Source organism: Spermophilus citellus (genome assembly GCF_964194105.1).
Source record: "Spermophilus citellus genome assembly, chromosome: 18".
Taxonomy (NCBI): domain Eukaryota; kingdom Metazoa; phylum Chordata; class Mammalia; order Rodentia; family Sciuridae; genus Spermophilus; species Spermophilus citellus.
This window is the reverse complement of record NC_138200.1, coordinates 4,574,721-4,601,142: the sequence shown is the minus strand read 5'-3', so window position 1 is coordinate 4,601,142 and position 26,422 is coordinate 4,574,721. Positions and strand designations below refer to the sequence as shown.

Sequence of the window (26,422 nt, the reverse complement as noted above, 5' to 3'; positions counted from 1 at the left end):
CCATGATTTCATTCTTCATTTACCTCTAGGTTTTTAAAAATGAGTGCTGTGAATTAGTAAAGAATGTCTCATATTTTATACTAAAGATTCACAGTTTCCTTTTTGTTGAATAAGATTTGTCAGCCTTCTCTCAGGATCATGATGAGATGGTCATTTTCCTGTCAGTTCACTTCCAATTACTATTAGAAATCCAATAGACTTATTTACTTCAACCACAGCAGTTTATTTCTCACATTTTGGGGCCTGCAAAGTCCATGATCAAGGTCCCTATTTAATTAGTTGATACAGCAGGAGTGTTTTGGTCAGAATTTATTTAAACTAAGTTTTCCTGTTAAAGACATTTTCATTACATGAATTACATGTAAACAAGCTTTCCTTCTGTAAAAGTCCAGTTCCATATATTTTTTTCTTAACAGTAAAATCATGATCATGTAATCCTCATAACTGTTGTCAATACAAGTATTACTTTGGTATAACCTTATATATTTACGTGTAAGATAACATTTTTTGCTTCAGTAATTAGTCATAAACCGGTGGTTTCTTTTGTCTTCTAGACATTACTCCAGAACGTTTCATCAAGGAATGTTCACCAAAAAGGCACGGCTGTACAGGAGAAATAGTCCACACGGTGACATTGCAAACATGTGACGGCCGTGCCATTGAAGGATCATGCTTCGATGAAACCCGGAAGAGTACATGGGACTTATGTTGTTGGAGCAATGTAGGAAGACATCACACAGGATTTTCTATGACTCAAGAGGAAAGTCCCCCTGGTTGCAGAGGTGAACGTGGAGGCAGGGATGCAGGGAAGGTGCTCATCAACAGTTGGCTTGGATTCAGCTTTCAGTCACATCTGCCTGAACCACAGTCCTTTCAAGATGAAGGGAACCTTCATAAATGGATCGATAGTGAGCAGGCTCTCGACAATGGTTCCTTGCTTCCAGCCCACCAAAGAATTCCTTCTAGTGTCAAAGCAAACATTTCTCATAAATATGAACATGATTTTATAGGATCTTGTTTGTTTATACCAGAACCCAAAACAGACATTCCTCCAGGAGCTCACAAATGTAATGAGTTTGGAAAATCCTTTAATCAAGAGTCACAATGTACTATACATCAGACACTCCGTACGAGAGAGAGGCAGTTTATGTGTGATACATGTGGCAAGGTCTTCACTCAAAAATCAAAACTTACACGTCATCATAGAATTCATACTGGAGAGAAACCTTTCAAGTGTAACGAGTGTGGGAAGGTCTTCAATCATAGTTCACACCTTGCACAACATCGGAGAATCCACACTGGAGAGAAACCTTTCAAATGTGATGACTGTGGCAAAGTCTTCAGTCAGAAGTCCTACCTGGCAAACCACCAGAGAATTCACTCTGGGGAGAGACCTTACAAGTGTGATGCATGTGGCAAGGTCTTCAATCAGATTTCACACTTGGCAAGTCATCGTAGAATCCACACCGGAGAGAAACCTTACAAATGTGATGAATGTGGAAAGGTCTTCCACCAAATTTCACACCTTGCACAACATCGAACCATTCACACAGGAGAGAAACCTTTCAAATGTAATGAGTGTGGCAAGGTCTTCAGTCGCAACTCGTACCTCGTTCACCATCTGATAATCCACACAGGGGAGAAACCGTACAAATGCAATGAGTGCGGCAAGGTCTTCAGTCACATTTCACACCTTGCACAACATCGGAGAATCCACACTGGAGAGAAACCTTTCAGATGTGATGACTGTGGCAGTGTTTTCAGTCACAAATCTTCCCTTGCAAATCATCAGAGAATCCACACAGGAGAGAAACCTTTCAAATGCAATGAGTGTGGCAAGGTCTTCAGCCGCAACTCATACCTAGCAGAACATCTGATAATGCATACTGGGGAGAAACCTTACAAATGCTGTGAATGTGGCAAAGTGTTTGGTCGCAGTTCACATCTTGCATGTCATCGCAGAATCCATACGGGAGAGAAACCTTATAAGTGTAATGACTGTGGCAAAGTATTCAGTCAAAATTCATACCTAGCATGTCATCGCAGAATCCACACTGGGGAGAAACCTTACAAATGTAATGACTGTGGCAAGGTCTTCAGTCTGAATTCATCCCTGGCCCATCACCGCAGGATCCATAGTATAGAGAAGCCATAGTCATGTAATCAAAGTGCGCAGGGTGGTGCGTCTCACCTACTTCAGAAAAAGGCAGAAGGGTGGCAAGTGCAAATCCAGTCTGGACATAAATGTGAGACTCTCTAAATATGAAATAAAGGGCTGTGATGTAGCTAAGTGGTAGAATGACCGCCTAACACATTTTGAGTCCCTGGGTTCAATCCCTAAACCCCAGAAGAGGAAAATAGTAATGCAAAAAATGTGTTGAGGTCTTCAGTAACATTGACATCTCACATATCAAGCATTTATGGTGGAGAGAAACCCAATGAATGTGATGAGGGTCGCAAACCCTATAAGGTGCATCTGGCCTGCCTGGCCAATAATGTGATCCACACCAAGAGGGCTAGGCAAAGTGTTCACTGACATTTCCTATCATGCACATTGTCAATTTCTCATCCTAGAATAAAACCACAAATGAATTAGACAAAGTCTCAGCATTCAAACCGTGCAAGACCACTGAGAATTCCTAGTGGAGAAATTATCTCCCGTGTGTAATGACTATACAGAGTGATCCAGGCCTCATTTAAGGCTTAGTAACTTAGTTAGTCTGTGATAGAGAGGAACTTCACACATTCATTGGATGTAAACAGGCCCTATGGTAAAAGCCTCTTATCAGGATTCCTGCTGGAACAGAAACTCATAAATGTACCATGGTTGCAAATCTTTACTATGCACTCAGCCCTCTGTACACAACAGGTAAGGCACAAAAGCATCACTTTGACCAAGCCTGTCTTCAGTGCTCATGTCTCAGTGGACATCAGTTGATCCACACTGGAGAGGAACCATGGAAATGTCTGCAGGTGCCAAGCTCTTCTGGCACAGTTCACAGCTTGCACAACCTGGGAGAAGACGTCCAAGAGGTAGAGCTTGAATCCAGTGAGTGTGGCACCCCCTGCATTATGAGTTCAAGCAGTGGTCAGAGTCCATACTAAAGAGCAACATCCATCACAATCACAACACAGGACAGACTTCCATGCCTCAGAACCAGGGGGCATCAAAGGGACACCTTTGTGGAAGCTGTGCAAAAGTTATTTTCATGATGGGCTTAAATACAAGCCTCAAAACCTGGAACAGAGTACATGCCCCAGAGAACAACCAACCATCCAAGTGTAAGGAAAGTGCTATTTCATTGTCAAACATTTGTGATTTTGTTGTCCTGAAAGGATTTATTCTGGGGAGAAATGAGACAGGCATTGTGACCCTGGATAGTTTCTTCATCAAGGGAGTATCCTTGGGATTCACTAGTTGTACTGGTATAATACATTATTTCACCAATTCTCACACAATACCCCATGTCAGAGAATTTATAGGAAAAATAAATTAGTCTCTGATTGTCCAAGATTAGCTTCTGGCCTCACTACTGTGGAAAAATTACATAATGTTTTATAACTCAGGACATATCAAAGGTGCAGGGACATTTGAAAAGGCCCAGTTATCTTCATGTTGTAAAGTGTCTCATTCTTCGAGATTTCTTGGAAAGTATCCTGCTCGTCTTGGGTTCTGTGCCTTCCTTACGGGTCTTTCACGGCTGTGTCCAGAAAGGAACCCATAGGAGTAAAGGTCTTACTTCGTGAAACGAAGATCCCTGTTGTCCTTGCTCCTGGAGTAGGAGGACACTGCCTATTAAAATTCAGTATTGCCTGCACCAAGAAATATTTCAAAGGGGCTGATCAGGATGTAGAATTAGGATGTCAGTCATCCTGTCTGGGGTGGTCTGTGCCCCCTTGTCCATATTGTCCATAGTGGGATGGGGTAAGGAACACTCTACAAACTGCCTGAAGTGGGACAGCCAAGACTGCAGGGACTGGGCTTTTTATTGGAGGAGAGGAGTGTGTTCTTAGGGCCTGATTATGTCCAGGAAGAATGCAGGGAAATGGTGGCCATCCTGGGGCAATATTCATAAAGTAAGTTCTATAATATCTGTATATCATTATTTTAAAATTAATTCACATTCAGTTATACAAATCTTTGGAATTTGAAGGTGAATTAAGACATTATGTTCTTCCTTTTTTTTCTTATCTCATTAGACATCATTCTTAGATGCTTTTTCTCAGTCTGATTTTTTTTCTGAGAATAATGCAGCTTACTTGCCCCAGCACCTGCAGGAGAGGCCCTGCCGGGTGTCCCAGAGTTGTGAGCTAATTCTCATTCAGAGGCACTGAACCACAAATGGCATTTCTCCTAGGAGAACCCCATGCAACCAGCAGAGAACCTCCTTGAACAGATAAGGGCAGTACACCCCAAAAAGGGATTTATAGAGGAGTATCCCATGGACACCAACCACTTCCCAGTGTGGCCAGATAAAACCCCACCAACCTGAGACCCTCACATGGGCCATACAGCCATGTCATCCTGACTATAGTACCTCCACCTTACACCACTGCACCCTGCATGCTCCAGAGTCCATAAGGTGGAACCCATATTGGATCTGAGAGGGCTAGTCACAGAGATTTTCTTCAAGAGGATTCACAAAACTGTGGAAAACTTCCTCCCCACGGAATGAATCCTGGAGTATTGAGGAGGCTCTTACTTATCCCTCATGGGGGTAACTGACCAAATCAGACAATTCAGGACTGTCTACTCTGACCCACCAGAAAGCTAGTAAGTGCCTCAACACATGAAAGATGAGAGGAGCCGCCTCCTAGAATTGTATCTGAGGTGAGCTGGTCTAATCACCGTCTCCACACCAGGGAAAAACAGAGGCAAAGACAAGGAGTACCCGGCATCTTTAAAACATTCCAAACCCCGATAGAATCCAAATCAAGAAGATCCAAGAACACTCCCCACTTTAGCATGGAATATCATAAATACTTCTAATGTCAATTTTTATCTTACTGATATTGCTTTTCATATTGAATGGACATGTTCTGTTTATTTGGCATTGCAGCCTTCACCTCAATTGATTGTATTTCCTGTTTTAAAGCATTAACTATAAGCATTATATCTTTGCTTTTCTAATGTATATTTATACTTGCTCCTCTTAATTTCATGTTTACTTCTTGTATTACCTACTCCTGCCTCCAATAGCCTCACATTGATTCACCTTTTTTCCCTTAGTTTGTGTTATTTTATCTTTTCTTCTTTTCCATTTTTTTCTCTTCTCCCCTTTGTAGCCCCTATAGAATATAATAGCAATTTTACTATCTTTAAGAACTACTTTCTCAACCTACTGAAGAACACTAATATGGACTGGAAAAAAATATTTGTCAGTGCCTCTCCAACAGAAGAGATTAATATCCATAGTGTATTAAAAAACTCAAAAAGCTTCACACCAAAAGATAAAGAATGAATAACCCAAACAATAAATGTGCACAAGAACCAAATAGACATTTCTCAAAAGAAGAAACAAGAAAATGTAAAAACTACGTTGAAGCTTTATCCTCACTCCAGTTAGGATGGCAATCAATAAGATGGCAATTAATGATAAATGCAGACAAAGGTGTTAGAAAAAGGTACATGTGTATTTTTCATGGGACTACAAGTTAGAATGACCACTTTGGAAATCAGTTTTGAGGATTCCTTGGAAGACTACGAAGGGAACAACAATATGACCCACCAATTCCACTCCTCAGTGACTATACAAAAGAACTAAAATCAGTACACCATAATGATTCTTTCCTATCGATCCTTATAGCAATGCAATTCACAATAGCCAAGTTATGGAACCAGATCGAGTGCCCATCAAAAGATGAATGGATAAAGAAAATGTGAATATTATGTATACATTTACTTTATATATATATATATATATACAAATACAATATATATAGAAAATATTGTATATACACCAATGTGCACACACAATGGAGTTTTACTCAGCCATAAAGAAGAATGAAGTTATAGAATTTGTTTGCAAATGCACAGAACTGGAAAACATCAGGCTAAGTGAAATAAGCCAGACTGGAATTTTTTCTCCCCTATGTAGAAGCTAGAGTAATATAAGGGCAAAAAGGGAGGTTTCCATGAAAAGAGAATGGAGAACTTTAGAGTGGAGGAAGGGCACTGGGTGGAGAAGGACAGGAAAAGGGAAGAAGTGCTGAATATAATTGAGCAGATTATGCTCTGTGCGTATATGAGCATACCACAGTGAATTTCACCTTTATATATAAAGCACCAAAAAATAGATAAGATAAAGACCATTAGAGTAGATAAAGCAACATAGGGAAAAGGAAGGTAGGAAAAGAGGGTGTACTGGGGATATTCCATGCAGTTAGGATGGTGTCAAAATGAACCACTATTTTGTGTGACTATAATGCATCCACAAAAACATTTTTAAACAGAAATTGATTTTTCCCACATATCTTGCTCCTCAGAAAAACATTGGATTACTCATCAGGCTCATGCTGTTTATCCAGATGGTGCTTTCAGTGCAGAGGCCTCTGTGACCGGGACCTGTGCTGCAGGGAGGCGGCCAGCTCCTGAGATATGGGTCTGTGACTGTGACCTCACCTGCCCTGGGACCCGCAATTTTCACTGTGCCTGTAGCAGCCAGCTAGGGAAGCTGAGGACAATGCGGAAAACTTCCTCCCCAGGGAATCCTGGAGTATTGAGGAGGCTCTTATCCCTGATCCCTGGGGGCAGATAGGAGGTCACATGGAGATGGCAGGGAATCCTGAGGTCTGTCATGGGAGCGACTGGCAGTAAGCTATACCTATCCCGCTGCATTCCTCACTTCCGTGTGACGTTTTCTACTCCAAATATAGTTAAGTTTTATTCATTGCTTCACTGAGTGGCACCATCATTTAGACGATTACTAGGTGCATAGCATTTGACAAAATACCCGGTAAAGATTTTAAAACACACAGAGCAAGAGAAGAACATGACGCTGATAGATCACCTTGGAAGTCACTGTACTCATCTGCCTAATGCAAGTCAGTTAACTTCCCTCATTTGCACAATTTATTGCCAACTATTACCAAAATTTTGTGGATAAATATACTCATACTGATGTCATCAGTGACTGAAGGGAGAAACACAACAATATTTGTTAAACAACACAGAATGTTCCTTCACCAAGACAGCAGCAGGATCAGATGCTTCAACAGGCCAGATCTACCATTTCTTTAAGTATCAGATCTGCCAGGGGGCCACTAACATCATCTCAGCAGCCTTAAGGGGTGGCCACAGAAAAGAAGCCCTTCCTATTTTTTTGTAATCCCCCCAACCTTGCAAGGACAATTGTTAGAGTGAATCATCTTAATAAATGCTGTGAGGCTTGCCATTCAGGTCAAGACCTGTGGCAGGAACGTAGAAGGTTTGGGGCAGTGACACTGCGTGGGTGTGATATAGAAGTGGTGAGCAAGAGATCCCAGAGAACAGGGGGACACAGGGACAAGATGGTGGTGAAGATCATGGGATGCTAAGGAAATACTGAGGGGGGAAACAGAGCAGGTAGAAGGGGAAACAGCAAAAGCTCATCAAATGTCCAGAAAGAAGTATGGGTGGGGCATACAGGGGGCAAAGAGCTAAGGGGCGTTAGGGACCTGGTGCCTGCCAGTTAATAGAGACATGGGGTGTATGATTACAAGGGAATGAAGGGGCTCCTGGGGATGAGCAGAGAGCAATGATAAAGTTGAAGGTCACTGGCTGGAAAGGTTCATAGATTTAATGTCTTTAAGGCATTGATATCTACAGGTAGTGGGAGGCTTGTTAATATGCATGGAGAATGATGTAATGATGTAGTTGTTCAAATGGGCCTAGAGGGTGAGTCTGGGGAGAGAGAATGCATCTCAAGGGTGGGAAATTAGGCACAGGGCAATGAAGAAGCTGGGGAGAGAAGTAGGTAGAGAGAGGAACAGAGGCCGGGACAACCAAGAAGAACAGTAGAAACATCAGGAAAAAAAGGTTAGAACCTGTGACTTACGACTTCAGGATCAGTGAAGAGGTACAGTTTTGACAACCATGTGGTGTACTTACACTATAAAGCACATGAAAAGACACCAAAGAAACCAGGGTAATTCCTTGATTTAGGACCAGGCACATGGGAAAGAAATAACGTGGAGAGGTGTGCACCCAGGAGAGAGATGAAGGACGATGGGACCGGTTAAGATTCACGTTCTATTTTCTGTGACAGTTAAACCTGTTGTCTGAGTTTCCTCATATGTAACAAAAATGTGTTTGCTTGCTGTAATCTAAAAACAATTTTATATTGTGAAGTCAGGTAGAGCCATTTTCAAGTCACAAAATCATGTGGTTAAATGTTGACATGTTGAGCCCCCCATCAAACCCCCTTTGTTCTCAGTCTTCCAATTATAATGCCTAGAGTGTAGTAGGTGACCCATTGTTAACTGTAGTCCTTCCCCATCCACTCGCCAATTTTAAATTAGTCAATCCTGTACATTGTAACCTGAGCTCCTCCCATCCAAGCGAGGGGCAGTGCTGCATCTGGGATAAAAACGTGGGCACACTTCCTGCCCCGTGCGCTAGCTTGCCAGATTTGGGCGGGAGTAGCACACCCTTCTGTAGAAGTAACATTTGCCTTGCCACTTAACTTTTGAGCAGATGACTGATTTCTTGTTGCATCCCAATATTTCTAACACTATCACTTCACAGTTACTTGGTCTGTGGGTGGGGGCGGGTAAGGACATTTAAGAGCTCTGCAGATTCCAGCTGCACAACACTGTCTTACTAAGGTCTACACACTGTACAGTAGATCCCCAGGGTACATTCATGTTGTAATGGAATTTGGTGCACTTTGACCATCCCCGCAATGTCCCTCCCTAACCACCACTTTACAACTCTCATTCCACTCTGTTTCTGTGAAGGTGACTACTGTAGATTCCACCTGAGATCGTAGAGTGCTTGTGTTAAATTAATGTCACCTCACTTACTTCCTCCAGGCTCATTTATGTCGGCACAGTGGCAGGATTTCCCTGGTAGAAGGCTCAGTACCTTTCCCCTGAGTGTTGATGGACACACCACCTCACCTGCACACCTGCACACTCTGGTGGACACCACGTCTCACCTTTCTGCTGTCTTGCCTGTCTTGAACAGTGCTGCAGTGAACCTGGAGGTGCAGACGTCTTGTTGACTATGAATACTTTCCTTTAGATGCGCAGCAGGGAGTCGGATTGCTGCCCCACAGGTGAGTTTTACTCTCCATTTTCAGAGGCATCCTCCTGCACTTTTCCATGGTGGGGGTGCCAGGTTATCTGATCTCCCACATAATCTGCCCAAGGTTGACTTGCCCCATATTCCTGTCAATACTCGTTTTCTCATATTAACCATCCCAACACTTGTGAGGTAATATCTCCTTGTATTTTTGTGCACTTCCGTGATTATTAGACAGTATGAGACCAATTAATGTATCTTGCTCCTGCATTGTCTTTTTGAGGAAAAATATCTACTAAAATACTTTTTTTTTAATCAGAAAAGTCATTTATTAAAATTTTAACGAGGAGTTCACAAAGGGACCACAGGAGGACCAGCTAGAAATGGATAGAAACGAGAGCAGCTCTTAGAAACACACAAGAAAATAAGAGCAAGAAGAAACAAAATAAGCGAAATTAGAAAAATTTGAAGTTCACTGCAGATAGCTTTCATTGACAACTCCTTTGCATACAAGTTCTCTTCTACTAAAAGGGAAGGAGATGGACCGGAGGCCTTGTTTCCTCCCGGAAACACTGGATAGTCATCTAAAGATAACTGGGTATGTGAGTCATCCTGGTGTTTCGGATGATTAGAGATGAAGTTAAACTCCCACCTTCTCAGGTCCGTGGAGGTGATGCACCCAACTGCTGAAAAAGCCTGAGCGGATGGAGCCCAGCTACACAAGGGTGGTGGCTTCGGCTTGAGCAGGTAGGGACCCACGTGCTGTAGGCTGTGGAACTCTGGTGAGTAATTTCAACTTTTCTGACCCTTAGTGTCCTCATCTGGGGTGGTCGGATCATTTCCCAAAGTGGCTTGCTCACAGGGCTGGCATGTTGAACATGCTGTTAACAAGACACCTCAGTTTCCTTCCGTATGGACCTCTTACTTCTACAGTATTCTTCTGGTCACATGGACCAAACCATAGGAGAAGAATCCTTTCACAATATTATTAATTCATGGCTCTGCTGGGGCCGAAGGTCCAGCATGTGTTCTGAGGACAATATTCTGGAGTCTGAAGCTGTAGACCTCTGACTCAAGAGCCCGGTGATATTGATGCAGAATAGTAATGTAACTTCTCATCTGCTTTTCTTACTTTGTCTGAGAGTTTTCTTGATAGGCCTGGACTGATGCTAAATGTGAAAGAGTGACGTTTATCACTGACATTAGAGAACACTTGTAGGCTGGAAAGCTGGAAGGCAGGGTTTGAAGGTCTGCTTATCAGTATTCAGAGAGTAGCCTCTTCGATACAGAGATCTCTGGGGAGAACATGTCACCAGCTGGGTTCCATCTCTTTAACATTGGAGGTTAAAAACATCTGCATGGCTGAACGTCAGTATCTGTAAATTTTCATCTGGTCAGGTTCTGTTCTGTTTGGAAGGTTAGTCTGGCTGCCCAACCATTGGAAGCTGGCCAGGTGAAGATGGCTGTGGGCTTTCAATATTCAGTAGGGTTTCCCAGCTCTCTACTGAATTCATGTCCCTCCAACTTGTTACTCCATGCAGAGAGTGAACTTCCAATGTTCTGCTTGTTTTGAATGTCAGACTTGACTCCAGTCTCAGTTAGGGCGTGAGGACAAACTCATTGACTCCATCTGTGATGCAAGAAGTGGGAGTGGTCTAAAATACTTTTTAAAACAATGAATTTCACTGTGTATGTCAAAGCAGTCAATATAAGATGTAGAATAAAATGGTTACTAGAAAGAAACAAACTAACTAATCCTTCATCTCTCAGAGATACACATATTCCCCCATGTCAAGAACAGTTATAATCTACACTTTAAAAAGTATGGAGTATGAGAAGGATTTGTCACGTATTATTGGCATTGGAGTATGTGAGCCCTCAACCAAAAGTGTGAGAAAGAAATGGATGCTTTAGGCTGGGGTTGTGGCTCAGTGGTAGCATGCTTGCCTAGCACACACGAGCCACTGGGTTCGGTCCTCAGCACCACCTAAAAAATATGAAATAAAGATTGTGTGTTCACCTACAACTAAAAAATAAATATTAAAAATAAACATTAAATTTACATTGTTTTAACTAATACTTAAAATTTTACACATTTTTAGGTTCCAAAGATATTCAAATACAATGTGCACATTTGTCAATCTTTGCATCAGATTGAGCATATCTATCTCCTCAAACAGAATCTCATATGACAAAAACCTCAATTTTCCCAGAGGTTTGACAATACATATGACAAGAGATGAACACAGGTCATATAATAAGAAACTATGTTTAACACAACAAATTATTGACTCTAAAGAGGGAAATATAAATGATATTCATGAAAATAGGAGTATCTTCTTGGTTGAAATTCATGGAATCATTTGGTAAACTCTTTGGCAAAATATTCTAAGACCAAGGAGGTGTAAACCTATGACCAACAAGGGTACCACTACACACATACCAGCATATTATCATCAAAATTTGTTGCCAGTGCCCATCATGATGCTCCAAACTAAAGTGCACATGTTGGACTAGTGTGATTTTGCTGCCATCATCAAATACCTAAGACTGAATACTTGATACTGAACTTTATTTAGCTCACACTTCTTCAGATTCAAGAACATAGCACCAGCATCTGCTCAGCTCTGGTGAGGGCCTCACAGCAGATGGAATCACAATGGTGGGAGCACATGCAGAAGAGACCACAAGGCAGGACAGAACGAGACAAAGAGGAGACACCTGCACTCACTGTAGGACTGCCCGTTCTCATGAGAACTACTATACTCCAGGAGATCAGCATTTACCCTTCCAAGGATAAACCCAACCATCTTATCCTTGCCTCCACTCCAAAGGTTCCAACACCCAATGTCATCATACTGGGAACAAAGCTTCCAACACATGAAATTTTGGGGAAAAAACTTGTGTCATATCCACACAATTGCATGTGTGTATCAAGAAAGGAATGCATAAATGCGTTATTTGATATTCCTGAAGTGGAATTCTATTACCAATAGGTAAAAACAAATTTTAAAGCCTTTGGAATTTTCAAAGTCAAACATATGAGAATTCATGCTGAACTACTTCATTTATATAAAGCACAAAAGAAGTAAAAGTGATCCATGCTGTTAGATGTCACATACTGATCCCTCTTGGCAGAGGCAAGAGGAGGAGTCTTTAAGACTGACAGTATAGGTTTTGGTGCAGAAGTTGATTGCAGAGGTGTGTGTTGTTTGTAAAATTTCATTGTATGATGCGTGTCTGAATTGTACATAACATTGCTCTTAAGATGCATATCAGTAACTTAAAAATCAGTTGCAACAAGAAAAGAAAAATAGTACCTAATATCCTATATTGCCAAGGTGGACAGTAAATGTGTTAAATAATTTTACATTCTGATTCATTTTTTAAAAGATAAAATGTATATTGTGGATTAACAGTACAAATTAATGTAGAAAACTCAAAACAGTACCTATTACTTGCCTTTAAGCCCTGTACACTGTTAAACATAAAGGACTAATTTCATCTGCTATAGGCAAATATTATTGTTGGACTATATTCATTGAGATAATTCTTTCGACAGACACAGCTCAGACACAAATATGAAAGTAGATGACTAAAAAACTATGTTACACTTATTATAAATGCTAATCAATCAGAATAGCAAGAAAATATAAAAAGATTTTATGTGAAATCAGTTTGAAATACATTTATTTATTTATTTATTTATTTGTTTGTTTGTTTATTACTGGGGATTGAATTCAGGGGCACTTGACCACTGAGACATATCCCCAGCCCTATTTTATATTTTATTCAGAGACAGGGTCTCACTGAGTTGCTTAGTGCCTCACTTTTTGATGAGGCTGGCTTTGAACTTGCAATCCTCCTGCCTCAGCCTCCCAAGCCACTGGGATTATAGGCCTGCACCACCAAGCCCAGTATTTAATTGGTGTTATTAAAGCTGAAATTTATGTTTCTTACATACAATTTCACAGAAGTGTTTCTTGGTAAATACTAGTATAATTGAGGAGATATGCTCATGTACACAAACACACACACAAACACATTCATAATATACAAAAGAGCATGTATATAAAACACTATTTGCATACAATATGATTGCTTACAACTGTGCTTACAATATTGTAAGAATGATTAAAGAACTCAGAACTTTGCAAAACCTTAGAATTTACATGTTCCTCATAAAATAGGTTTTTTTTCATTTCTTATCCACCTAAGGGAGAGTGTGGATGTACTGGAGTCTCGAGAGCAGAATGGGGCTGACAGCTGGGAAACACCCAGACTACTGCAGCTGTGTTCACCAGGAGCCAGTGGGGATAATAAATGCAAAACTGAGAGATGCAGGAAAGTGTATAAAAAAAGACAAATGTGCTCACAAGAAGGAGGATGGTTCGGGGGACTCTGGACCCAGGGGAGAACCTGGGGAGCTGGACTTATGAAGGTGCTGCATTCTCTGCTTGTGCCTGTGCAGGATGAGCACCATGGAGCTGCTGGCCCAGAGCATGAGCCCCCCCCCCACTCCCCACCCACACACAGGGCATGAGGGAATGTTAGCAATGCTGTCTGCAGTGAGTCTGTGGTTGTGTCATGACGAACACTAGAACACTCTCCAAAATCTTTTAGGATGATGAAGTTTTGGGTGCTCTTTTTTCCAGTCATGTACATAAGAAAATTAATATTTGCAAGGAGTTACAAAATTCTGCTCAGGTATATGGAGAAGCCAATGTACTTGAGAGCCTTCACTTTAAGCACTGACCACCTCAGGCTCGTCTCTGGACCTATTTGAAATTCAGATGGCCCCAAACATTCCAATTAAGAGGACACACATTAATAGACAGGAGATCCATAAGCAGATCTTTAATATTACTGCACACCAGGTGGACCTCCCACACCAACCCAGAACACTGTATCCTAGGGCAGTAGGAAACGCATCTCTTAAAATCCACAAGGAACATCTATCTACAGGAGGGTCCATAATTAGGTCACACATCTTCAAATTCAGTTTCAGAAGCTTGAAAGGACCCCAATTTTCTTCCTTTACACAATGAAATAAATACAGAAGCTGAGTGCAGAAGAAAAATTAACACCCCCAAATATGGAGAAATGAAACACCTCATTCTTAATCAACCAATGGTAACAACGGGAAAAGGATTCAGAAAACATCTGAAACAAAAGCAAAACAAAAACAAACACACCCAAACTCAGGAAATGTAGTGAAGAAAATAGGAGAATGTTAGTGTAATCAGACTTTACAACAAGGTCAAAGAAACCCAGGACAGCTGACTACGCATCTCAAGAGGAAATGAGCCAACTAAAGCAAAGGGAAGGAAACGCTGATCACTCTAGCAGAGGGAGCTGGTAGAGAGGACAGGAACCCCACCAAGCAGCAGGTTTACTTTTTTAAAAGGTTAACAAAAATGACAAAAGGACTCCCAGGACCATGCCCAGTGGTGCCTCCTCATGGGTTGCCTGCCACCAGGTCACAGGGGATGGAATCTAAGTGTAGAGGAGAGGGACTGAGGGCGGCCCAGGGGAGTGCAGAGTCATGTCAGGCCAGCAGCTCCCAACCCAGCACTGCACAGGGACTCAGGACCACCTGAGAGCATCACTGCACCTCAGTGACAGCCATTCCTGACCCCTTTTCTTTCCTCCTCCTCTTCAGGGCTGTTTCCTCAGGTAACACGAGTCTTTACAAGTCAATCCTGGAAGGAGGAAACGTACTGTTTAAGTCTCAGAATCATCACACCCTTCCTATGCCACAGCCACACACACAGGGAGGACCTCAGCATGTGAGAAGACGGTCCCCAGCTGTCCACTGCACCAGGGACACCCAGGCATAGTACAGTCCTGCAGAAAGGTGCACAGGAGACTTCTGTGACTCCATTCTTTCGACCTCATTCCCTGCTGGTGAAGCACACACAGACTGTAGCAGTGGGGAACTGGGCAGCACTGGGCTCCCTTTCAGGACACTTCATCAGTATGATGCCAGTTAGTGGACATATTTATTGCAAAGTACCTCAGCACTCTAAAGGCAGCCAGGGTTGAACACGTACCAGAGGGGAAGGCCCAGCCCATTGCCCATGCCCTTCCATCATGATGAGTACATGGCCCAAAGCAGGTGGCAGCCGATCAGGGGTTGGAACCCATGAGTCTGAAACCGTGAGTCAAAACAAATCTTTCCTCCTTGTTCTCAGGTGTTTTGTCACAGCAACAAACACAATGAATGACCTGGCAAAATTGTTTAACCATATCTATTATCTACCAAACATTTACAACAATAGTTTTCATGGAACTACCATACAGACGTTAGGTAACTTGTCTAAACAGTATTTCAAAAACATTTTCAACAATCATACTGTAGAATGGGACCTACAGGTGCATCACGAAATGCAAATCTGACATGACAAAAATTGTAAGTTCCTCTATGCCAACCAAGAGCCCAGAGAATCAGGAGTAAACACTCAGGGTTGTGCTGGAGTCTGACCCATTTTGATGTTTATTGTTGACCCCTTTCAAGTCTCACTACTCCCTTTCTATGGTGCCATCTGGGCAAGCTGCTGATAACCCTAAGTGTTCCCTTCTTCGGGCAGCAGCTGGGAGTTCTAAAGATGACCAGGTTCCCTCACTCCAGCACCACCCAGGACCCCCATAAGAGGAGGCAGCCACTTCTGGACAAGTGTAGCAAGTCCACCCTGCTTCCCTGGAAGGCCTCCTTATGCTGTGAACTCTGCAAACACTTCAGTGTTTGGCATCGCCATTCCTGACAAACCAGCCCAACAGGGTGGGGTTCAGCTGGATGGGGTTGGGACTGGTCACAGGTGCAAACCAGCAAAAATTTTAGGGGCAAATACATGAGTTTCCACTTCACAAATAAGAGAAATTCCATCCTGGATGTTCATTCTGAAGTGGAAACTCATGAACGTTAACCTTTTCAGTATATCTCACAAGCACTTCAAGGACACAAAGGTATTCGTACACTGATTCCCTGAATTTTCTTATGTTTAATATTCTTGCTGTATTTCAATTTTCACTCTATGTAAATTAAGGTGCATTCCATGCAGTTTTGCTAAAAATGTATCATAAATCTCATGTAATAAAATTTAGTCTCTTTTTTGTTATTACCAACAATCATGTTCCTTTCCTCATTAGCACAGAAGATAGAGGTATTTAGAAATAATACAGTGCATGTTCCATAACAGTGAGGGCAGGATATCAGTCTGAACTACATTTTGTACTTTCATTATACACAGTAAGTATCCTAGTCAGACTACAGAGATGGGAACACAGCATTTCTCCAAGGGACTGTGCTTCTACTAAGTGTAGAAAGAAAATATATGTGAACATGAACAATCACTTTACAAAGAAAAACATGAGGTATTTCTGCATGGGAACAAATGAAGGGGAGAACATTGGGTGTGCTGTGCACAGTGAAAAGAACACGTACATCATGTCTGTCTGATTTTGCTAGAATAAATCCTCTCAGGACAAGAAAATCGCAAATGTTTGAAAAAGAAACAGTACATTCCTTACACTTGGATGGTGGCTCTCTGGGGCACATGATTAATTTGGGCACAAATTAAATCATTCCTCCTTGTTCTCTGGTGTTTTGTCACAGCTTCCTCAAAGGTGTCCCTTTGATGCCCCCTGGTTCTGAGGCATGGAAGTCTGTCCTGTGCTGTGATTGTGACGGATGTTGCTCTTTAGTATGGACTCTGACCACTGCTTGAATTCATAATGCAGGGGGTGCCACAGTCGCTGCATTCAAGCTCTACCTCTTGGACGTCTTCTCCCAGGTTGTGCAAGCTGTGAACTGGGCCGGAAGAGCTTGGCACTTGCAGACATTTCCACGGTTTCTCTCCAGCGTGGATCAACTGATGTCCACTGAGACATGCGCACTGAAGACAGGCTTGGCCAAAGTCATGCTTCTGTGCCTTACCTGATGTGTACAGAGGACTGAGTGCATACTAATGATTTGCCACCTTGGTACATTTGTGAGGTTTTTTTCCAGCAGGAATTCTGATGACAGACTTTTACATTAAGGTCTGTTTATATCAAATTATGGATGAGGTTCCTCTCCATCACAGACTGACTGAAAATTTCTAAGCTTTAAATGAGGCCTAAAGGTTCAGATATTCATTACATATAGAAGATAATTTCTCCACTAGGAAATAAAGTGGTATTACATGACTTGTATTCTGACAAAGACTGTGCTTAATTCATTTGTGTTTTTTTCCTAGGATGAGATCTTGACAATCTGAGTGATAGGAAATGTCAGTGAACACCTTGACATGCCCTCTTGGTGTGGATCACATGATTGGCCAGGCCAGATGCACCCTACAGGCTTTGCCACATTCATCATATTCATAGGGTTTCTCTCCACCATAAATGCTTGGCATGCGATGTGCCAATGTGACTGAAGTCCCCAACACATTCATTGCATTTCTTTTCCTCTTTGGGGGTATGGGAATTGAACCCAGGGACTGAAACATGCTCTACCATCATTTTCCCACTGATCTACATCCCCAGCCCTTTATTTCATTTTGTGAGCATCTCACAATTATATCCAGGAAGAATTTGCACGTGCCATCCTCCTGAGTTTTGCAAAATAGCCAGGATTACAATGTGACCCCCCACCCTGCACACACTGAATACACATCTAAGGCTTCTCTACACTATGGATCCTGCGGTGATGGGCTAGGGATGAGTTCACACTGAAGACCTTGCCACAGTCATTACATTTGTAAGGTTTCTCCCCAGTGTGGATTCTGCGATGACATGCAAGATGTGAATTTTGACTGAAGGCCTTGCCACAATCATTGCATTTGTAAGGTTTCTCTCCAGTATGAATTCTGCGATGACATGCAAGATGTGAATTTTGAGTGAACATCTTGCCACAGTCATTACATTTGTAAGGTTTCTCCCCACTATGGATCCTGCGGTGATGTGCTAGGGATGAATTCAGACTGAAGACCTTGCCACAGTCATTACATTTGTAAGGTTTCTCTCCCGTATGGATTCTGCGATGGCATGTAAGATGCGATATTTGACTGAAGACTTTGCCACATTCATTGCATTTGCACGGCTTCTCTCCAGTATGCATTATCAGATGTTCTGCTAGGTATGAGTTACGGCTGAAGCCCTTGCCACACTCATTGCATTTAAAAGGTTTTTCTCCTGTGTGGATTCTCTGATGATTTGCAAGGGATGACTTCTGACTGAAAACACTGCCACACTCATTGCATTTGTAAGGTTTCTCTCCAGTGTGAATTCTTCGATGTTCTGCAAGGTGTGAAATCTGATTAAAGACCTTCCCACATTGATCACATTTGTATGGTTTCTCTCCAGTATGAATTCTTCGGTGACTTGTAAGGATCGATTTTTGATTGAAGACCTTGCCACACTCATTGCATTTGTACGGTTTCTCCCCTGTGTGGATTATCAGATGGTGAACGAGGTACGAGTTGCGACTGAAGACCTTGCCACACTCATTACATTTGAAAGGTTTCTCTCCTGTGTGAATGGTTCGATGTTGTGCAAGGTGTGAAATTTGGTGGAAGACCTTTCCACATTCATCACATTTGTAAGGTTTCTCTCCGGTGTGGATTCTACGATGACTTGCCAAGTGTGAAATCTGATTGAAGACCTTGCCACATGCATCACACTTGTAAGGTCTCTCCCCAGAGTGAATTCTCTGGTGGTTTGCCAGGTAGGACTTCTGACTGAAGACTTTGCCACAGTCATCACATTTGAAAGGTTTCTCTCCAGTGTGGATTCTCCGATGTTGTGCAAGGTGTGAACTATGATTGAAGACCTTCCCACACTCGTTACACTTGAAAGGTTTCTCTCCAGTATGAATTCTATGATGACGTGTAAGTTTTGATTTTTGAGTGAAGACCTTGCCACATGTATCACACATAAACTGCCTCTCTCTCGTACGGAGTGTCTGATGTATAGTACATTGTGACTCTTGATTAAAGGATTTTCCAAACTCATTACATTTGTGAGCTCCTGGAGGAATGTCTGTTTTGGGTTCTGGTATAAACAAACAAGATCCTATAAAATCATGTTCATATTTATGAGAAATGTTTGCTTTGACACTAGAAGGAATTCTTTGGTGGGCTGGAAGCAAGGAACCATTGTCGAGAGCCTGCTCACTATCGATCCATTTATGAAGGTTCCCTTCATCTTGAAAGGACTGTGGTTCAGGCAGATGTGACTGAAAGCTGAATCCAAGCCAACTGTTGATGAGCACCTTCCCTGCATCCCTGCCTCCACATTCACCTCTGCAACCAGGGGGACTTTCCTCTTGAGTCATAGAAAATCCTGTGTGATGTCTTCCTACATTGCTCCAACAACATAAGTCCCATGTACTCATCCGGGTTTCATCGAAGCATGATCCTTCAGTGGCATGGCCGTCACATGTTTGCAATGTCACCGTGTGGACTATTTCTCCTGTACAGCCGTGCCTTTTTGGTGAACATTCCCTGATGAAACATTCTGGAGTAATGTCTAGAAGACAAAAGAAACCACCGGTTTATGACTAATTACTGAAGCAAAAAAATGTTATCTTACATGTAAATATATAATGTTATACCAAAGTAATACTTGTATTGACAACAGTTATGAGGATTACATGATCATGATTTTACTGTTAAGAAAAAATATATGGAACTGGACTTTTACAGAAGGAAAGCTTGTTTACATGTAATTCATATAATGAAAATGTCTTTAACAGGAAAACTTAGTTTAAATAAATTCTGACCAAAACACTCCTGCTGTATCAACTAATTAAATAGGGACCTTGAGCATGGACTTTGCAGGCCCCAAAATGTGAGAAATAAACTGCTGTGGTTGAAGTAAATAAGTCTATTGGATTTCTAATAGTAATTGGAAGTGAACTGACAGGAAAATGACCATCTCATCATGATCCTGAGAGAAGGCTGACAAATCTTATTCAACAAAAAGGAAACTGTGAATCTTTAGTATAAAATATGAGACATTCTTTACTAATTCACAGCACTGATTTTTAAAAACCTAGAGGTAAATGAAGAATGAAATCATGGCATTGGCTGGTGGGTGGAATGGAAAACATTGGGCTAGGTGAAAAGAACCAGACTCAAAAATTGAGGGTTAATGGTTGCTCTCATATGTAGAAACTAGAGCAAAATAAGGGAGAAAAGGGGTTAGAGGAGGTGACCAAACATCATAAAGATACAGGGAAGACAGGGGAGGAGAAGGAAGAGAACAAGAGGAGGGAGGAAGGAAGGAAAGGGAAGAAAAATGGAATGAATTTAACAAAATCAGGTTACACTCATATATAAAGATAACAAAGGGGATGTCATCCTCATGTATACATAGAGAAAGTTTAGAGGAGGGAGAATAGGGAGAAGGAGGAGAGGAAAAAAAGGAGCTTGAAAGCAAATTCCTGGCATGTAAAGCCCAGGAAATGGACTTCACCTTAGCCCTGACCCCTCCCATTGCCAAAACGCCCCAACACTACTTAGTGGGCAGCTGCCTCTCTGCCCATGTGAGCTCTTACCTGCTTTCACACCCTCCACAAATGCCCACTCATTTGCAGGCCTGGATATTTCCTCTGGGCCACTCACACTCCAGAGCTCCCTCCCTTGCTCCAACCAGGAGAGGACACTCGGGTCTGAAGGACACATTCCTGCTTGTAAAGAGAAAAGAAGCTGATGCACTGTGGCTTCTCCACAATCCAGCCCTATCTGCACGTGAGGAAGAGGACATTACAGAGGGATACAGAAAATATTTCACTATGTCATGTAGGTATCTACCTCTCTTCCTAGAACCACTGAATCAAAAGCACAGAAACAGGAAATGGGGAATGGATGTTTTAATTGTTGTTGTTGTTGTTGTTGTACCAGAGATTGAACTCTGGGAGACTTGACCACTGAGCCACATCCCTAGCCATATTTTGTATATTATTTAGAGTCAGGGTCTCACTGAGTTGCTAAGTACCTCACTTTTGCTGAGGCTGGTTTTGAACTTGCAGCAATATTTCTGATCCTTGTACCTCAGCAAACCAATCCACTGGGATTGTGGGCATGTGCCATCGCATCTGGGTAGAACTGGATATTTTAAGAGTCGGCTGTGGGCTTTATGTTGTACTTCAGCTCTGGAATCACCACTGCAGTATCATGGAGGGGACAGAACATCTGAAGGAAGGGGACAAAGTGCAGAGGCTGCACTATGAAGCTTTCTTTAACCTGCACCAGGGCTTCAGTCAGTCAGTCAATTCAGAGGATCCCAAACTCAAAGGGGAAACACAAAGGTATGCACTGAAGATCCTGGCAAGGGGCAGGTGCAGGGTGGGGAAGTCAAGCTCACCCAGAAAGACCAGGTTCCTGTAGGTCTCCAGCATCACGTCCCTGTACAAAGCCCTCTGAGCAGGGACCAGGCACTTCCACTCCTCCTGGGAGAATTCTATGGCCACATCCCTGAATGTCAATGGACCCTGAAATTAAAACAGGCTTCACAATGGGGCACTGGGGACAGTTACAATCTTCATCCAAAATGTGAACCACAGAACCCAGACATGGTGGCACATGCTTGTATCCCAGCTATCCCCAGGCTGAGGTGGGAACATTGTAAATTAGACATGGGATTGGGAAACATAGCAAGATCCTCTCTGAGAATGAAGAACATAGGAGTAGGGATGTAATGGCAGAGGGGACATAGGTTCAACCCCATTACTGCAAAGAAGTAAACAACGAGAAATGAGAAGGGAGGAGAAGTGTAAGCATGCAATTGATTCAAGTGAGAAGAGCTGCACTGTGAGGCTGTAAATACACATTTGGTATCTGTCTGTCTGCTGATGTGGAGCTCACCTGGAAGCCATGGAGAGCTAAGAAAGAGTTCTGTGCTAGTGAGAAGACAGGTGCCAAAGCCCCCTAGAGAGCTTCACGAAGAGGCTTCTCCCCACAAAGCCTCAGGCAGGAGAGGCAGTTGTAACACAGTCCTGACATCCACCTCCAGGGAAGGGAGAGGGACTGAAGTCCCAACTGATCACCAGCACCCAGGATGTAATCAAGCCTGCCTACATAATGGAGCCTCCATAAAATCTCAACAGGACGGGGTGAAAGGGTGTTCAGATCAACGCGTGGGTGGAGGGCCCAGGAGGGTGGCGCACCACACAAAGTCATGTGAGCTCCACGTCCTGTGCCCTACACCTTGGCTATGCACCTCTTCCATCAGCGTGTTCACCTGTCTCTTCTGAACAGGCGTTACCACAAGGCAAATGCAAGTCAAGTACTTGACAGTTTTACAAAGCACTCTGACCACTTTTTCAATTTGAGGAGGGGATGAGGGAAGCCCCATTTACAGAAGGTCATTCTGAGTCATAGGCCATACTTTTGCCTAAGACTGACATCTGAAAAGTGGGCACTCTTGTGGGACAGAGACCTCAGCTCTTGGATCCACCGAGTATCTACATACACAGTGTCGGGATTAGGTGAAATGACAAGGTGCCCTCTGAAGAACTGCTCGCCTGGTTGTGGACAAAAACCCTCTCATCTGGGATCACAGAAGATTTCTGTGTGTGGATTATATACAAGGAGAAACTTTACTTGCTTTGCCTATATTCTCACATGATCTGGTATAATTGAGAATGTTAAATCTCTCTAGTTGTGTTTTATTACACTTTTTCTTAAGACAAAATACATGCTAAATCTGTGTAAATTTCTTTCTTATGGACACCACAAGAAACATAGTAGCTGGGCACAGTGCACACAGCTGTAATCTAAGACTCAGGAGGCTGATTCAGGAGGATTCGCATTCAACACGAGCCTCAGCAACTTAGCAAAACGCTGTCAAAAAAACAAACAAACCAAAACCAAACCAAAACAAAACAAAACAAATCAAGACTGGGGATGTATTACAATGGTAGACTGGCCTGGGCTCCATTCTTGGTATAAAAAAAAAAAAAAGAAAGATAGGAAAAGAAACATGCAGATGGAAGACAACACAGGCTGCGTCTATGAGTGGAGGCCCATATTCCACACACCAGGTGATGCTCAGGTCTGGGTGAGCCAGAGCATAATCTGTGTCCTGAGAAGATGAGTCCACCCTGGGTGGACAATAGCAAAATCTCAACAGCAGGGGAGGACCACAGAGCAGTGACGTGGGTGGTGACACTGCTGAGTGCACACCTTTTCCTAAATGCTTTACACGCACTAACTGATACAAAGTGGCCCAGGAGAGGAAGAAGGATTCCCATCATTCTGCACACATGATAGTTTCACAGACGCCCTAGGAAATGTCTCTTGGGTCATGGAGTACAAAATTACAGAGCAAAACCCAGCGAGGTGATTGGAATCAGAGCTGAACCTGAGCAATTGGAGAATTAGGGGCAGAGACTGTGCACTGAAAACTGACAGCAGGTTTCCTACCTGAGAGATGTGGACCAAGTGCAGGGCAACACCATGCATCTGCCCGGCAGGTCCCTGCAGGTGCACAGGCAGGGGCTGGCACAGGAAGGCGCCCCCACTACTGGCAGCACATTCACGGCCTAGGGTAGAATCAATCCGATGTAGACGAATGCAGGCACCTCATTTTAAAAATCATAAAACTTACTTATGGTACTTTGGTCTGAACTCGGGTGCTTCACCACTGAGTGACACTGCCAGACTTTTTTGTTGTGATTGTTACGGGGGATTGTCACCAGGATGCTTAACCACTAAGCTACCACCCAGCTTTATTTATTTTTTCATTTGACACAGATTGGGTCACAAATCTTAAAATTCAGTTTCAGATACTTGGAAGGACCCCAGTTTTCTTTCCTGTCAATAACAGAATAAATACAGAAGCCAACTGCATAGGAAAAATTAACACCCCCAAATAAGAGAAAATGAAACACCTCATTCTTAACCAATCAATGGTAACGACAGGAACAGGATTCAGAAAATATCTGAAACAAAAGTAAAAAAAAAATAAACATACCAAATCTCACAGAATGCAATGAAATAAAAAATAAAAATAAAAACAAAAGAAAGACCTTAGGGTAGTGAAACTTTACAACAAGGAGGAAGAAACCCAGGTCGACTAACCATACACCTCCAGGGGAAAGAGCCAACTGAAGGCAACAGAAGCAAAAGGCAGGAAACAATGAGCACTAGAGCGAGAGAACTGGTGTGGAGCACAGGGACACCTCCAAACAGCACACTCACTTTTATAAAAGATCAACGAAAATGACTGAGGATTCCCAGGGCCACACCTGGTGGCACCTCCTCATGGGTTCCCTGCCACCAGGTCACAGTGGGATGGAATCTAAGCACAGAGGATGGGGTAAGGGAGGCCCCGGGGAGTGCAGGCACACTTGACAGGCAGGAGGCCACAGAGTCACCTGAGGCCAGCAGCTCCCAGGGCCAGCACTGCACAGGGGACTCAGGACCACCTGACAGCATCACTGTACCTCAGTGACAGCCATTCCTGACCCCTTTTCTTTCCTCCTCCTCTTCGGGGCTGTTTCCTCAGGTAACAGGAGGCTTTACAAGTCAATCCTGGAAGGAGGAAACACACTGTTTACTGGCTGCCCACTGCACAGCAAGACCCAGGCGTAGTAGCTCTTGCAGGGAGGAGGCCAGGAGGCTTCTCTGACTCCTTCCTTTGGGCCTCGTTTCCCTGCTGTTGAAGCCCACAGGCTGCACAAGCGGGGACCTGGGCAGCACTGGGCTCCCCTTCAGGGCACCCCCTAGTCCTGACCAAAGTGAACCACACCACTGACCCATCAGCTATCATCAGATCTCAGGCTGACCCCAGTACCACTCCAGAGCTGGTACTCAATGCTGGTACAAAGAAGAGAATCACCCTCAAATATCATTCAGGCTGGGCACCAGCCTCACCCCTGAGTGGATGTAAAATGACTCATCACACTTCGGGGAAGCCAGCATGGAGCACCTCCCAGAAGGGCAGGTCGCGCCACCACCCACCTTCAGGCTCTGCCCATCTCTTGGACCCTTGTTCTCCTCAGGATCCAGGTGTGGACAGTAAAGGAGCAGAAAGAGACAGACACAGCAAGCTGCATGGACCAGAGTGGGGGCAGGTTGTGGCCGGAGTGTGACAGGAGCTGCGGGGGTCAAGGAGTCTCCATGGAGCAGGTGATGTCATAACAAAGACCTGAGGGGTTGGCCACCTGCAGCCCAGGGGCCAGGTAGAGGGCTAGGTAGAGGGACAGGACCCAGTGAAGGCCCTGAGGCTGGAGCAATCTCTGGCCAGGAAAAGGAAAGAGGCCCCTGTGGCTGAAAGTGAGCAAGCAGAGGACACAGCAGGAGATGAGGGCAGAGGCCCTGGGGAAGCAGAGCAATCAGGAGCCAGGTCTCTCCCCATTTGTCTCCCAAGCCTCAAGAGGTGTGTGTACTCTAGGTTCCTTTCTACTCTGAAAAACTCAGGTGATTTTTTTTCATTCTCCTATACAATAAAAAAAAACACCTGCCAATGTCATAATACATTGTACAATTTTGATATATGTGGAGGTGTCCAGCCAAGTCCCCCAAGTAGAGGCTCACCTTCCTGAGATGTTGAGGACTATGCTGGGGAGGCGTCTGAGGAGCTCAGCTCATGGGAGGAACGTGAAAGTGGAAAGGCCAGCTAAACATCCCAGCATGAAGTTTAGGAGACAATGGCCAGAAGATTCTAGGGATTCAGGGGAGCAGTCTCCCAGAGAACTAGAGACAAGCTGAGCAGAGGTGCAAGGCTCCACTGTGGGGCAGCACCCCAGTCAGAGAACAGTGTGGGGCCTGGCAGCAGAGGAGTTGCCAAAGTGATCCTTGGAGGAATCCCAATGAATGCAAGCAGAGTTTTAAGATAAGGAAGATGTCTGTAGAGATGAGAAAAAAGAAGAGGGAGTCAGCAACTGGGCAGTGTGGTACTGACGTGAAGAGATATGAGGACAAGACATTTAAAAAGGAATATAGAAACGGTGATGTCACAAAAGACTGTGAAAATTAAACCATTAGCTTAGGGTGGATGAGAACGCTGGATTGGAAGACGTCACTCCAGAACTAGAAGACAGTGTATATAAACACATTTTCAGCACGCAAATGTAGTCTTAAAGGGGAGTCCACATTACAGAGAAAACATGTGATCAACAAAGTGTTAAAGAGACAGAAGATTGGAAAGCAAAAGAGGCTTTATTTCATGGGATTGGAAATGCTCAATGCCAGTGTTCTGAGGACAATGACC

General features: G+C 43.3%; 2 protein-coding genes and 1 long non-coding RNA gene across 12 annotated transcripts in view; 1 reads left to right on the top strand and 2 right to left on the bottom strand.

The window, feature by feature from the left end:
• LOC308638111 (uncharacterized protein) overlaps window positions 1-26,422 on the top strand; it is a 95,637-nt gene that overhangs the window by 49,709 nt on the left and 19,506 nt on the right. For 4 of the 6 annotated variants that reach the window (XM_081275152.1, XM_081275166.1, XM_081275164.1 and 1 more), the window contains one exon: window positions 555-3,062. The exons of the other annotated variants lie outside the window; for them this stretch is intronic. In XM_081275152.1, the coding sequence (XP_081131278.1) occupies window positions 555-2,155 (1,601 nt within the window). In that variant the 3' untranslated portion in view covers window positions 2,156-3,062. Of the gene's footprint in view, window positions 1-554; window positions 3,063-26,422 lie in introns of those variants that run through there. 6 annotated transcript variants of the gene reach the window in all.
• On the bottom strand, window positions 832-25,724 carry LOC308638125 (zinc finger protein 766-like). 5 transcript variants are annotated; one of them, XM_081275204.1, is made up of 6 exons: window positions 24,654-25,724; window positions 24,099-24,149; window positions 23,632-23,750; window positions 21,572-21,698; window positions 20,763-20,891; window positions 9,321-10,853 (listed from the first exon to the last, which is right to left on the bottom strand). In XM_081275204.1, exons 3-6 carry the CDS (start codon window positions 23,668-23,670, stop codon window positions 10,822-10,824), a joined length of 327 nt encoding a protein of 108 aa, XP_081131330.1. In that variant the 5' UTR covers window positions 23,671-23,750; window positions 24,099-24,149; window positions 24,654-25,724; the 3' UTR covers window positions 9,321-10,821. The 5 variants fall into 5 exon arrangements, 1 of the variants encoding a protein (XP_081131330.1); XR_014019755.1 differs by lacking the exons at window positions 9,321-10,853; window positions 23,632-23,750; window positions 24,099-24,149 and adding an exon at window positions 832-962 and having other exon boundaries at window positions 24,654-25,720; XR_014019753.1 differs by lacking the exons at window positions 9,321-10,853; window positions 23,632-23,750; window positions 24,099-24,149 and adding an exon at window positions 10,860-11,210.
• LOC308638126 lies at window positions 17,714-19,318 on the bottom strand. The gene is made up of 2 exons (XR_014019757.1): window positions 18,615-19,318; window positions 17,714-18,530 (listed from the first exon to the last, which is right to left on the bottom strand). It is a non-coding gene; the product is annotated as an uncharacterized lncRNA (long non-coding RNA).